Source organism: Ochotona princeps, chromosome 4 (genome assembly GCF_030435755.1).
Source record: "Ochotona princeps isolate mOchPri1 chromosome 4, mOchPri1.hap1, whole genome shotgun sequence".
In the NCBI taxonomy this organism is placed as follows: Eukaryota; Metazoa; Chordata; class Mammalia; order Lagomorpha; family Ochotonidae; genus Ochotona; species Ochotona princeps.
The window spans coordinates 3775135-3790228 of NC_080835.1; the positions used below are offsets into that span (position 1 = coordinate 3775135).

Below are 15094 nucleotides of genomic sequence, written 5' to 3' on the forward strand. Positions count from 1 at the left end.
CTGGCTTTGATCAGTTCAGCTCTGAATACTGTGGACATTAGGGGAGTAAACTGTCAGATGGGGGATCTGTGTGTCCTTCACTATGATCTGACTTTCCAATAAATACATATACATATATTTTAAGTTGGGGAGTACCCACTCTTTCAACTATGTGCTAAGAAAGGGTAATGATGAAAGGGGTTGTAAATTTGTTCCAACTTTAAGCTTAAATTCTGGATTATGATGTCACTATCTTTTAACAGCATAAACTATGAAATATATATATATATATATAAGAAATTTCATAAACAGTTTTGATTAGAGGGGCAGTAGCAGTGGTATAGTAGGTGAATCTTCTGCTCTGCGGCACTGGCATTCCTTATGGGTGCTGACCCGTGTCGTGTCTTTTCCCCCCGATTCCACTCCGAGCCTGTGGCCTGGGAAAGCAGTGGAGGACGGCCAAAGGCATTGGGACCCTGCACTCACGTCGGAGACCGAGAAGCAGCTCAGCTACGGCTGTTGTGTCCATTCTGGGATTGAACCAGCAAATCAAAGATTTGTCTTTATCTCTTTATATCTGTAAATCTGCCTTTCAAACAACAACAACAAAAAAAATAAAAAACTCCACGAAGTTTTTGATTATAAAAAGCTCGCATGAAGTTGGCATCATGAACAAAAGGCAGCCAGATGTGGGCATGGGCATCTCCACCAAGATTTTTTTTATGATAAAGCTGAACTTTAAAAAAAAAAAAAAAATTATTTTCATTAAAAAGTCAAATTTACAGAGAGAAAGATCTTCCCTCTACTGGATTACTACACAACTAGCTGCAACAGCCAAAGCTGAGCTGATCTGAAGCCAGGAGCCAGGAGGCTCTCCAGGTCTCCCAACAGGTGCAGGGTCACAACTACTCGGGGTATCCTCGACTGCTTCCCCAGGCCACAAGCAGGGAGCTGGATGGGAAGTGGAGCTGCCAGGATTAGAAGCGGCGCCCATATGGGATCCCGGGGCGTTCAAGGTGAGGACTTTAGCCGCTAGGCCACGCTGCCGGGCCCGTCATGAAGTTTTTCAAGGGTCCCGGCGTGATGGCCTGTCGGCCAAAGTCCTGACCTTGAACAAACTGGAATCCCATATGGGTGCCGGTTCTAATCCCAGCCACCCTGCTTCCCATCCAGCTCCCTGCTTGTGGCCTGGGAAAGCAGTCAATGATGGCCCAAGGCTTTGGGCTTTGGGATCCTGCATCTGTGTGGGAGACCCGGAAGAGGTTCCTGGTTCCCGGCATCGGATCGGCGTGCACTGGCCCGTTGTGGCTCACTTGGGGAGTGAATCACCGGATTGAAGATCTTCTCTCTGTGTCTCTCCTCCTCTCTGTATATCCGGCTTTCCAATAATAATAAAATCTTCTTTTTTAAAAAAAAAAAAGAAAAACTTCAAGAAGATACTTTACTTAAAGGCAAAGTGACACACAGAGAGACAGAAAGATGCCTCTGGCCTGCCACTTCACTCCCCAGCCAGCCAGTTTTGGGCCAAGCTAAAGCCAGGAGCCACAGCTTCATTCTGATCTCCAAAAGTGGTGCTAGAGCTCCAAACATTTGGGCCATTTTCTGGGGCCTTCCTAGGTACAGGAGCAGGAAGCAGGATTCCAAGTAGCCACCACACAAACCAACGTTGCAATAAGGAATGAGATGAGCTTAACTTGCTGCTCTACAACGCTGCCCTCCTGTTTGCTGTATACAATGGGGTACCCTCCCACCTGCTGTATACGCAACTGGGTACCATCTTTTCATATATCAAGTGTTTTTCATTTTCAAATTACAATATAAATCCTAGCAAAAATTAAGCAGGATCTGAGGCTCGGCGGCGTGGCCTAGCGGCTGAAGTCCTCACCTTGAACACACGGGGATCCCATATGGGCGCCAGTTCTAATACCGGCTGCTCCGCTTCGCATCCAGCTCTGAGCTTGCGGCCTGGGAAAGCAGTCGAGGACGGCCCAATGCATTGGGACCCTGCACCCATGTAGGAGACCTGGAAGAAGTTCCTGGCTCCTGGCTTCGGATTGGCATAGCACTGGCTGTTGCGGCTGCTTGGGGAGTGAATCAATGGACGAAGATATTTCTCTCTCTCTTTCCTCCTCTCTGCATATCTGACTTTCCAATAAAAATAAACTAAATCTTAAAAAAAAAAATTAAGCAGGATATTACATGCTGTTATAAGTGCTAAATCAGAAACTAACTTGCCTAAATCGAAGATCCACAAAGATGTCATCACAGGGTATTACAGTCTTGGCTGCTGCCCAGTTTGAAGGCATGGAATGGGAGGGAAATGGAGCGACAGAGATGGACGGTCAGCCCCAGAGCAGGAGGGTCTCCAAGGCTGACCAATCTGGTTCAAGGTGCAGCACTGTCTCGCACTACTGTCGCAATGGACAAGCTTTTTTTTTTTTTTTTAAGATTTAATTACTTCTATTACAAAGTCAGGTATATAGAGAGAAGGAGAGACAGAGAGCAAGATCTTCCATCTGATGATTCACTCCCCAAGTGAGCCACAATGGCCGGTGCTGCGCCAATCCAAAACCAGGAACCTGGAACCAATTCCAGGTCTCCCACGCGGGTGCAGGGTCCCAAAGCTTTGGGCCGTCCTCGACTGCTTTCCAAGGCCAAAGCAGAGAGCTGGATGGGAAGTGGAGCTGCCGGGATTAGAACTGGCGCCCATATGGGATCCTGGTGCGTTCAAGGTGAGGTGGACTTTAGCCGCTAGGCCATGCTGCCGGGCCCGGAATGGGCAAGCTTTAAAGCCACTGACCTTATGTTGCCACTTGTGATATGGAAGGTGGGAATCAAAGCAGTGATGTGGGATATGTGCTGTTAACCACGTCCCACCTAGCTCACTGGTGTTAATGAGAACTGAATGTGTTTAAACCGCTTTTCAGTGACTAGAAGATCTGATTCGAAGTATTTAACTTAGCACCGTAATTCAGAGCTGCCAAGGAAGCCAGTGTACCACTCCAAGGCACAAGTTTGCTCCTTAACAGAGAATTAAAAGGTAGCTACTTCTAGTGTAAAAAGTGACTCCAAATAAATAGATAACTACTGAAGAGCAGTCTACATGGTCCGAGGTGCGCTCCTGCTGCCGAGAGCCCCCGGGGGCCGACACTTACCCATGCTGAGGGACTCTTTCTGGAACTCCTTGGTCAGGTGGGAACGGTTGGTTATACAGTACACATAGCGCTCCAGGACGTACCAACACATCTCATAGTAGAAGGGGTAGCGAAACTTGTTTGGAACCTATGCAGACACAGGATAAGAAACAAGGCGAGGATGGTTTTCAATCAATGGAGAGTAAGACAAACGAAACCACTGTAAGGACCCAGAAAAAGTTCTTGCTGACCCATCTGCAAATCCAGCTTTGCATCTGAAATTAATAATTTTAAATTGATCCATTAACTCAGAAAATTCTGGCCCTGGGAAACAATCTGTGTAGATAAAAAGTACTTGAAAAGACCATTCCCAGCACCAAGAAGCTATGTCGGGTGAGTAGGAAGAGATGAAAAAGAAATTACGGCTTTCTGGATAATACAGAGTAAGATGTATAAAGTGACGTTGCTTTATGGTCTTTAGAATAACAGATCTTGTTTTACTACAGTTCAAAAGCCCATGGGACAAATTCACATGTCCCGATTTTTAATGCAATTTATCCTCAAGCTGTATCTACTCGGAGGGCAGACTGGGCAGCTTCCTTAGGATCAGCTCTCAAGCAGCCAGCATTGCACCTTGTGCTGTGCCAATATGGCAGGTCCTCACTCCCCAATAAAGCTGTGTTGTTGACCTACATGGCACAATACTTAGAAGGCTAGTGGAACAGTGAGGAACCACACACTGTGGTGTAGCTGTGGCTATAGCTGGTTAAGCCACTGCCTGGGGGCCAGTGTATCTAATCCAGCTCCCTGCTAATGTGCCTGGGAAAGCAGCAGAGGACCCCTGCACTCACATGAGAGACCCAGAGAAAGCTCCTGGCTCCGACCTGGCACAATCCCAGCCATGTGGGAAGTGAATCAGTGGAAAGAGAGATCTCTAATTCTAATTTTCAATATGTAAAATAAATCTTTAGGGCCCAGCTCAATCGCGTAGTGGTTAAAGTTCTCGCCTTGCACACGCCAGGATCCCATATGGGCACCGGCTCTAATCCAGGTGGCCCTGCTTCCCATTCAACTCCCTACCTGTGGCCTGGGAAAACAGTCAAGGATGGCTCAGATCCTTGGGACCCTGCACCCGCGTGGGACACCCAGAAGAGCTCCTGGCTTCGGAATGGCTCAGCTCCAGCCGTTGTGGTCACTTGGGGAGTGAACCATCGGACGGAAGATCTTCGTCTCTCTCTCTCCTCCTCTCTGTATATCTTTGTTGCTGATCGAGGTGACGCTCTGCTGGCTCTGCCTTCAAACCTGAGAGGGCCTCCCTAAGAGGCCGTTGAACTTGAACTGGACAAGTGGGATGCTGGACTCTGTATGGTGTGAACTTTTAATTAGGGAATCTCAACGGAACTTGAGCTGTGGTTATGCATCAAGGTGAAGGAATTCACCATGGGGGAAGGGTTTGGGGTGAAGGGGGTGGGGGGAATCCCAGTACCTATGAAATTGTGTCATGTAATACAATGTAATTAATGAATAAATGAATATATTTAAAAAATAATAATTAAAAAAAAATAAATCTTAAAAAAAAAGTCCACCTCATTAGACCCTGAAGAAACACTCTGCAGTTTTCCTTGCAAGGAAGGAGCAAATCAGCACAGACTCACCAGTGAGGAAGGCTAACGATGGGATGACCCTAAGCATTCAGCACTGCCCTCTTGCACAGGAGGCCATACTGCACACAGAACTTGCCGAATGTTTATCTTCTTTTCATCTACTTCAAAGGCAGAGTGGACAAGCAAGGGAGACTCTTCATCTGCTGACTCACTCCTCAACTGCCTGCACCAGCTGCAGCTGGCCTGGCCTGGCTGGGAGCCTTCGGGCTGGGGACACACGTCTGGAGCCATCATGCCTCCCAGCCTGCATCAGCAGGAAGGGGAGATGCCTGGCTCCAATGTGACAGCTCGGTGGCTCTGGTAGAGGCTTACCTGGCTGGCTGCGCCCAACCAACCCCTGCAACAGTTCTTCATTCAGGCTGCTCTGAATACACAGCTCAGGACACTCCATCTCCTCCCATTTTGGGGATGCCCTCTTCTCAGTGTCCCGTCATGTCATCTTCCCAAACAGTGGAGGACGGGATGGAAGTCTCCTTCTGAAAGCCCCTCAGCAGGTGCCAGGCCGCAGGTGCAGAGCAAGGAGAACACTCCTCACGGGAAGGCTGGAGAGAGCATGCGCTGCCCAACAGCCAGGTAAGAGTCTGAACTGGGCCTTCCAGAAGAGGCTTCTCCTTCACACACGTGCAAAATCAACCACTACTGTCAAAAGCATGTGTGGGTGGACGTGCTTGGTCCTCTCACTTCAACTGTTTCACAATGTGCTTTTCCATTAGCCTTCTAAGCATCTTTTTTTAAAAGATTTATTTATTTTTATTAGAAAGATGTACAGAGAGGAAGAGAGACAGAGAGGAAGATTCTCTGTCCAATGATTCGCTCCCTAAGCAGCTCCAACAGCTGGAGCTGTGTTGATCCGAAGCCAGGAGCCAGGAGTCTCTTCCAGGTCTCCCACGCAGGTGGGGGTCCCAAGGCTTTGGGCCGTCCTTGACTGCTTTCCCAGGCCACAAGCAGGGAGCTGGATGGGAAGTGGGGCTGCAGGGATTAGAACCGGTGCCCAAAGAACAAACAAAGAACTGGTGCCTATAGGGGATCCTGGTGCCCAAAAAACAAACAAAGAAACACAAAACAACTATAAAAACAAACAAACAAAGAACTGGTGCCTATAGGGGATCCTGACATGTTCAAGGCAAGGACCTTAGCCACTAGGCTACTGAGCTGAGCCCACCTTCTAAGTATCTTAACATGTAGGCCAAAACACCTACTCCCCAATCTTTTTTCCTTGAGATTCATCATCAAATCGTATTAATAAAAGCCATCATACTGCAAGCCCAATGTGCTCACAATGCACATTAATGCTGCTGCCAAATTATCATGAAGCATACCAGATTATTATTTCATAACATCTATTTTCATTTGAAAGGCAGATTTATAAAAAGGAGACACAGAGAAAGAGGGAGATCTTCTATCATCTGGTTCACACTCCAAATGGCTAAATCAGCCAGAGCCAGGAGCTTCTTCAGGGTTTCGCACACGGTTCAGGGTCCCAAGGACTTGGGCCATGCTTTGCTGCTCTTCCAAGCACACAAACCAGTACCGATATGGGTGCCAGCGCCGGCATGTCAAAGACCCACAGCACCAGGTTTGAACAGAGTTGGTTTGAATTTTTGCGAAATGCCCTGAACTGTGCAGCACGATGGTTAAGGGAGCATGTTCGCAGCAAGCAGGCAAAATTCTTCACCAACTGGTATTTCAAAATGTTTAATACTTTTATATTGACCAAAAAGTTTCAGCATTAACACTAAGAACACGTCTATGTCCCGTCTGAGATTCTCTAACCGCTGCCAATTCCCAGGGCTTGCTAATCTCTATTCACGATTACTGTCATTATTTTGTACACTACTTGGGCATAAATTGTAACGTTATAACCTTCAAATACTAATCGCTATTGACTGTCAATGCTACTTACACTTTAATCATACATAATTCAGTCCTTATCAACCAGAATGCTGCTTAAAAAGTTTTAAGTTTGAGTTCCCTGAGTCACAAGCGGCTAGAAAGGCAGCTTCTTTGCGTGGCTTGTGCCATTTCAGGGAAGCCTCTAAAGTATTGGTATTTTTTGCATTCTTGTGATTTTTTTCATTATTGCAAAGTCAGATATACATAGAGGAGGAGATGATCCACTATGGTGATGAAAACTTCAAATTTTCATGTCCATGAACCATACTCTTTCACTAGTATTTCACATTACAAAGTTGGGTTGAGTAAGATTCTGTATACTCAAACTCTGAATTCTTCATCACATGGTCTTTCACAGAAAAACGCCACCTGCTCTTGCCGTAAGGGACCCAGCCTGCAATGAGCTGCCATTCTCCCTTTGCATCTAGGATGGCGCCACACATCACGGCCCACCCGAGAGAAGACTAAGGACAGGAAGACTTGCAGACATAAAAACACAGCTTCACACATTAAACAGAACTGGTTCAAGTGTTAGACAGTAATGACAAATAAATAAAAAAGGAAAAGGAAAGAAAAAAGTAACTTCCATGTGAATCCCTACAAAAATCCAAGATACCAAGAGTCCCAAACAACTGGCCTGGGCCTCTCAAATTGTTAATTCTGTTAAATTTTTTCTCTGTGGCTCTCAAAATATGAACATTGCATCTTAACCTAGAGAAAACTTTTAAGTTTAGACAACTGACAACAATTTCTTGTAATACCCGTCTTCAAAGGAAGAAACTTCTTAACATCCAAAAGTAACAAAATCAGTTACCCGTGTGCGATCTTCAATGTTGTAAATTTTCAACTGCATAGGGATGTTGAAGCTATGCAAAAAATTGCCGCCAAACACTAGTGTGTCTGTAGGAGTGTACACAGCATGAATCCAACCTGAAAGACAGGGGGAGGACAACGACTCAGTACACAGGTGCCAGCAGCACAGCCCAGACGGTGTTCTTACAGTCAAGCTGCCATTCAGTGTCTGGTCAGCTGACTTAATTGCTCACTCTGTTTCCTCCAAGATAAATTAACCTGGTTGTTGGTAATCATTACATAAGAAAATGCATAAAAGATGGTTCAAATAGTGTGGGATGTTTAGTAGTGGGTTGGAACTGAAGTACGTCCTAGCTGCTCCGCTAATGGCAGGGGAAGGCAGTGGAAGCTGGCCCCCCTGCCACAATATACGGGACACCCATGGAAGCTCCTGGCTTCAGCTTGTCTCAGCACTGGGTGTCTCCATCTCTAACTCTTTTTTGTTTGTTTTTAGGATTTATTTATTTATATTGGAAAGGCACATTTATAGAGAGAAGGAGAGATAGAGAGAAAGATCTCATGCCTACTAGTTTACTCCACAAGTGAGCCGCAATGGCTGGAGCTGAGCCAACCCGAAGCCAGGAGCCTGGAGCTTCTTCTAGGTCTCCCATACAGGTGCAGGGTCCCAAGGTTTTGGGCCATCCTCGACTGCTTTCCCAGGCCACAAGCAGGGAGCTGGATGGGAAGTGGAACAGCTGGGACTCGAACCAGTACCCACATGGGATGCTGACGTCTTAAGAAGACTAGCTCACCATCTTAACTGGCCCACAAAGAAAAGTCAAGTGCTTCCAAGGGATCTTTCAAATAATAAAGCTTAAGAAAAAAAAATATAATCGTTAGGATATAACCTTAGGATAAAACCTTTGTTTTAATATAATCTAACTTAAATACATATATTTATCTATTTAAGGGACTGACGCACTGGCATAACTGGCTAATCTTTCACATGTGGTCACTTGGGGAGTAAACCAGCAGATCAAAGATCTTTCTCTGTCTCCTCTCTCTGTAAATTCCCCTTTCCAATACAGATGAGTACATCTTTTAAAAATTATCTATTTATTTGAAAGGTAGAATTACAAGGAGAGCAGGAGACACAGAGAGATTTTCCATATACTGGTTCACCCCCTACAGAATCCAGGATCTGGCCACGAAGATGCCAAGAGCTTCATCATGGATTCAGGGGCCCAAATACTTGGGCATTCTTGCACTGCTGTTCCAGGAAGCAAGGAGCGGAATGAAGTAGAGCAGTTTAGACTTGAACTAGACACACAGGGGATGCTGCCACCACAGAAGTTTAATTACTGCACCATAGCACCAGCCGCGAAACTGTGAGGGAGGGAAGAAAAAAAAAAAAGATTGCTTCTTCTGGGTCTCCCACATGGGTACCAAAGCACTTCACTCATCCTCCATTTCTTGCCCAGTCCACGATCAGGAAGCTGGACTGGAAGTGGAACAGTTACAACATGACCTGGTGCCCACACAGGATACTGGCACTACAGCCAGAAGCCGATATGCATCGGTGCCAGTCCCATCAACCTTTACCTTTAGGAAAACACAGTGGCTAAACAACTTGTGTCTATCTTGCTTACCTGAGGGAATGACGAAGGTATAGCCCTGCTTGAGTTCAATGCGCTGGCAATCTGACACCCGGTCACCCAGGAAGATGTCTCCCTGTTTCCCTGACAGCAGCCAGTTCTCGTACAGCTCCAGGTTGTGGGCTGTAGGGGGGATGAGCCAGAAGACCTGTGAGTTAAAAGACTTCAGTCTGTTAACAGCCACTGACATGCCCCGGTCGTCTCCGTCGCGTGATGAACAGGTACACCAGGGAAGCCCATCAGGAAAAAGATAAAAGCAATTCCACCAGCCTACAGAGCTGCACTAGCTGTGAGCACCCCAGAAAGTTAGGCTTCCTCATCCTTGGTGGGACTGAATGGCACTAAGACTTCTCTGAAGTTTGATGGCAGAATCCAGAACACCCAAGTCCAAGACTGAAAGAATACAGCACCCAGCTCATCAGGCAGGCAAGGCCTCCTACAGCTCTGGCTGTCTGGCCTCCAGAGCCCTGAGTAGCACAGTGAGTTAGTGCACTTTAATACTCTACTTCTTAAAACACCACTTACACAGATATAAGGGAGGCTAGTATTTTTCTAGCAAGTTACACTACGGCTGACAGTGCTGGCATCCCACAATGCTGTGTTGGTTTGAGTCCTTGCTGCTCCATTTGTAACCCAGCACCCTGAATGAGCCTGGGAAGCAGCAGAGGATGGCCCAAGCACTTGCAGCCCCTGCCGCTCATGTGGGGGACCAGGATGGAGTTACAGATCCCTGATCTTTGTTTGGATTGGCCCAAGATGCTGTTGTACCTACGTGGGGAGTGAACCAGCAAATGGAAGAACCCTCTTTGTCTTTAAATACACACACACACAATCACACACAACTGTGTTGAAAAACAAGATTTCACATTTTAAGAACTATCTGGGGAAAAAATTTTGACACACTGCATTAACCAGCTGCCTGCAGTGCCAGAATCTCACACAGGAGCTGGTTCTGGTCCTGCCTATGCCACTTCCAATCCAGCGCCCTGCTAATGCACCTAGAAGGCAGCAAAAAAAGTGGTCCAAGTGACTGGGTCCCAGACAGCAGTGTGAGACCGAGCAGGAGCTCCGGACTACCCACGCTGCCTGGCCCAGGGCCGGCCTTTGAAGCCACACGTGGAATGAATCAGCACACAGAATATCAGTGCGTGTCCATCTCTTTCTCTTCTTCTCCCACATAACTGCCTTTCCAACAAATAAAATCTTTCAAAAGCACTACTTTCATTCTACATCTAGTTTTCTTTGACAAATGCATTCACTTTTAAAGGAAAACATGGGTAAACTGCCAATTCTGTAACTCTCTGGAATTAATTCTCGATTGTAGCTCCCACATACCCTCAGAATATTCTGAAAAGCTGGCATAGAATTCTTCCTGCACCAGGATCGTCTTTCCTATTCTATGGCTGTGTTTCACACGGAAGGCTGTGTCCCACAGTGAAAGCTGGCTTGGATCCCAATTTGTATGTTTATTTCCACTACACGAGCCATGTAATTACCACAACTAAACAAAAAATTAAGTCCATTTAAACATGGATATGATTCTACAGGTTCAGAAACACTTTTGTCCTCGGAAAAACACTTCATTTTCTTGCTTCAAGAACTGTTGGAAACTAGAAACAGGATTGTTGAGGTGTTGTGCTAACATTGGTCTCATCACAATAGATTAAATGAATGTTATTTAATACCCAACTGTAGCCAAACGGTGATCTCAACCTTCCATTCTCTTTACAGGAGAACAGGGATAATTTCCTAACAGGTTCATTTCCAGGGTATGGTAAGTTTGCAAGAACTAAAACAAGGCCAGGTAACCAGCTTTCAAAGTCACCACGACCATACCTTTCCCCCTTGATGGATGTGATACCAAACTGAGGTACCACCAAAGTCCACATGGAAGTCGGTATAGCAGCCTCGAACACTCATGAGACAGTACCTGAAACAAAGGAAGGCAAGACCATCAGAGCAAGAATGAAAAGGAGGAACAGCTTAGCAAAAGGTCCATGCCCCTGTCTCTGGGTATGGCCCAACCCAACCCCTGACCCTGCCCAGCAGGAGGAGGGACCACATTGTCAATATAGCCTTTCCCCTTAAACATGAGATCACACGCTGTGGTTCCTGCACACATACTCCTTTTAGAACTGTAAAGCCTGCTCCATTTGATCATTCAGAACAAAGCAGATGATGTCTACGGGAGGAGTGCATTTCAGTCTCACTCTGGCTTTCCCCAGCACCAAGAACTGCAGGGAAGTCACTTACTTTTGCACTTTAGGGTACTGCATCTCCAAGATGGCATTCGTAGATTCAGTCTGACTTTCTTTTAAATGCCTTGGCCACATGTTGTCTACCCAATCAATGAAATCCACCTTAAAAAAAAGGAAAAAAAAAGGACATTTAAGATCCAAGAGGATCGCTGGACTTAAAGAGTTTTAAATGCAAGAAAAGCAGAATTCCACATATTCCCTAGCCCCTTTCTCTGTCAATGCACAGGCCATGTGCCCTCCTGGGAGGAGGGAGGACAGCTGAGGGAGTATGTACAAGTGAGGACTTCCGAGGGATTTCCATCGACAAGGCCACTCTACTTGCTGGCCATGGAGTGAATGTGTCAGAATTGGACCTCCTCAGTGGCTTAGACAGAGCAGAGGACATCTGGTACCATACTGAAACTGGCTAACTACATCAGTGAAGCACTGACAGTAAATCTCCGGGCCACCAGAGACTCCAGGGAGGAATATGTCAGCCACTGGACCATGGCAGGAGCGCCTCATCCGGGGAACGGCAAGATCAACAGCATTTCAGAACCACTTGAGCAGGACCTGGCGCAGGGCCCCCATTGGGGACCCTGGGATAACATCCACTGGCCATCCCCATCTCTGGGTACTCCACAGTGAGAACCTGGTGCAGCTCATCCCCTTATGTAACCCGCCCCCCACCGGACCAAAAAAAGGAAACAATGGTCTTACCCACCATCCTCTAATTCCTCAACCTTTCTCACCCTACTCAACTGTGTAAAATCATCAAAACTCAATAGTTCAAAAAAAAAAAAATAAAAAAATAAAAACACGATTCCTTGAAAACTTTACAAGAATGCCACAATTTCCTCAAAAGTGAATTAAACCAAGCTGTGGTGAATCTTAAGCAACTAAAAAAACATTTTAGAAACAATTTTTAACTCAGAATAAACAACAGTGGTTCCAGCAACACAACTGTAAGGACAACACTGGTCAAAATGGAGTCACTGACAGAGAGTGCAGGGCAGCCAAGAAAACTTCTTCAACACGAATACAATTTGCTCCTTTTCTTCAATCCAAGAAAAGCTTAACTTCCGGAAGTAACTAAAACACTCAGGGCATACTACTAAGGGTAGCCAAGATAACATCCCATATGGGCACCATTTTATGATCCAGTTGCTCCACTTACACCCATTTCCGTGCCTGTGACGTGGGAAAGCAATAGTGGACGGCCCAAAGCCTTGAGGCACCATATGTAACTTCTACAGGCAGCTCCTGGCTCCTGATTTCCAATCGGTAAAGTTCCAGCCATTGTGGCCATGTGGGAAGTGAACCAGTAGATGGAAGATCTTCCTCTCTTTTCTCTCTCTCTCTTTTTTTTTTTTAAGATTTATTTATTTTGGGCTTGGCGGCGTGGCCTAGTGGCTAAGGTCCTCGCCTTGATCCCATGTGGCCGCTGGTTCTAATCCCGGCGCTCCACTTCCTCTCTGTCTCTCCTCCTCTCGGTATATCTGACTTTGTAATAAAAATAAAATAAATCTTTAAAAAAAAAAAAAAAAGATTTATTTATTTTTATTACAAAGTCAAATGTACAGAGAGCAGGAGAGACAGAGAAGAAGATCTTCCATCCAATGATTCACTCCCCAAGTGAGCACAACGGCCGGTGCTGCGCCAATCCATGAACGGCACCCCTGCATGGGGCCTCTGTCCTGTGTCTAACCTCTATTTCTAATCCACTTCATACGTTCTACTCTTATTTCTTATGATTCCACAAACTCCTAGTTTTTATAAATGAACAATGACAGGAGTACTAAGGAAATGCATTTATAAACAATGTTGAGTTCTTATAACGTTCTTTTTTGTTGCTGTTGCTATTGGAAAATCAGATATACAGAGAGGAGAAAAGATAGAGAGGAAGAGCCTCTGTCTGCTGGTTCACTCCCCCAGTGACCACCATGGCTGCAGCTGAGCCAATCGGAAGCCACAAGCCACAAGAGTCTCTTCCGGATCTCCCACATGGTGCAGGTCCCCAGCTTATGGACCAGCTTCCATCGCTTTCCCAGGTGCTCTAAACGGGAGCTGGACAGGAAGTGGGGCCACCAGGATTAGAATTGGTGCCTATGGGCCCGGCACGGTAGCCTAGTGGCTAAAGACCTCACCTTGAATGTGCTAGGATGCCATATGCACAACGGTTCTAATCCTGGCTGCTCCACTTCCCAACCAGCTCCCTGCTTGTGGCCTGGGAAAGCAATCAAGGATGGCCCAAGGCTTGGGGACCCTGCACCCGCGTGGAAAACCGGGAAGAGGTTCCTGGCTCCTGGCTCTGGATCGGCACAGCACCGCCTGTTGCCGTCATTTAGGGAGTAAACCATAGGACAGAAGATCTTCGTCTGTCTTTCCTCTTCTCTGTATATTTGACTTTCCAATAAAAATAAAATGAATCTTAAAAAAAAAAAAATTTAGTGCCCAGATGCAATCCCAAGACATGCAAGGTGAGGATTTTACCCACAAGGCCAATGTGCTGGGCCCTCTTACAACATTCTTTCACTGCAATATGTATTTAGATAAAAAAAATTGCAATTACGATTGGTGCCCCTGCACACACGTGGACGATCAGGATGGATCTCTTGCTCAGCGCAGCCCCGACCTGTCTGTTGTGACAATTTGTGGAGCACACAGTAGATGGAAACTCTCTTTCAAATGAATGAATGAATTTTTAAAAATTCTTAGAAGATTTACATGCTTAATTTGAACAACAGTCTGGAGGACAGGAGGAGAAAAATCTGATTCTTCACTCGAAATGGCCACTAGAGCCAGAGCGGGGCCAGACGGAAGGAGCCGGGAGGCTGCTTCCACGTGTCCCCCGCGGCTGGCATTTGGGCCCTCCTCTGCTGGCGCCCAGGCACATTCTCAGAGAGCTGGACTACAAGTGGAACAGCCAGGACTTGAATGCGGGCCCACAGGTGATGCTGCCATTACAGGCTGTGGCTTTACCGGCTTTGCCATGGCATACACCCCCCAAAAATAAATCAAAAAAAAAAAAAAAAAAAGGAAAGAAAGAAAGAAAGAAATGTCAAGAAACTATAGTTTCTCCAGACAGTGGTGAACTACGAACAGCATTTTCTTTCTTTGTCCACATGTATAAATGCATTAAAAATAATTTACCTCTTAGTCGGGTGAAAAGGTATACGTTTAAATATAAAAGCAATTACCACATTTCAACTTTGAAACTGAATATAACTAGGGTAATTCCAATGAAAACTGGATAAAACCCTGAGACCTTTACTTCAATAAAATGACAAGAATATTCCAAATCCAGCATTAAATAGAACACTTGACTCAATCAAGTCCAGCGTCAAGGATTCAACGGAAAAAAATGGTAAAAGGAAAGTGACTGTGGACGGCCAGGGGAAGCCACTGCAACACAGGCATCCCATCTCAGAGCACCATTCAAGTCCCAGCAGCTCTGCTTCCAACCCAACTCCATGCCAATATTTCTAGAAACGCAGAAGATAAGTCACCCGCGTTTCTGGCAACTGACACTTATGTGGCAGTCCTGCCTGGAGTTCAAGCTTCCCAACTTTGCAGCAACCAACGGAGCAGCACACTACTAAACAGGAAAATCCCTGTGCATCGAGTCCTCTGTGACACCCGGTGTACTGGCTACACTGGCTAATCCTCTGCCTGCAAGTGCCAGCATCACACATGGGTATTAGATCGTGTCCCAGCTGCTCCACTTCTCATCCAGCTCC

At 46.1% G+C, this 15094-nt stretch overlaps 1 protein-coding gene across 3 annotated transcripts in view; it reads right to left on the minus strand.

The window, feature by feature from the left end:
- Window positions 1-15094, minus strand: part of KDM2A (lysine demethylase 2A) — a 93945-nt gene that overhangs the window by 27502 nt on the left and 51349 nt on the right. For all 3 annotated transcript variants that reach the window (XM_004598198.2, XM_004598199.2, XM_058662749.1), the window contains 5 exons: window positions 11371-11477; window positions 10954-11047; window positions 9112-9265; window positions 7485-7600; window positions 3135-3261 (listed from right to left, as the gene is read on the minus strand). In XM_004598198.2, coding sequence (XP_004598255.2) covers window positions 3135-3261; window positions 7485-7600; window positions 9112-9265; window positions 10954-11047; window positions 11371-11477 — 598 coding nt within the window. The remainder of the gene's footprint in view (window positions 1-3134; window positions 3262-7484; window positions 7601-9111; window positions 9266-10953; window positions 11048-11370; window positions 11478-15094) is intronic.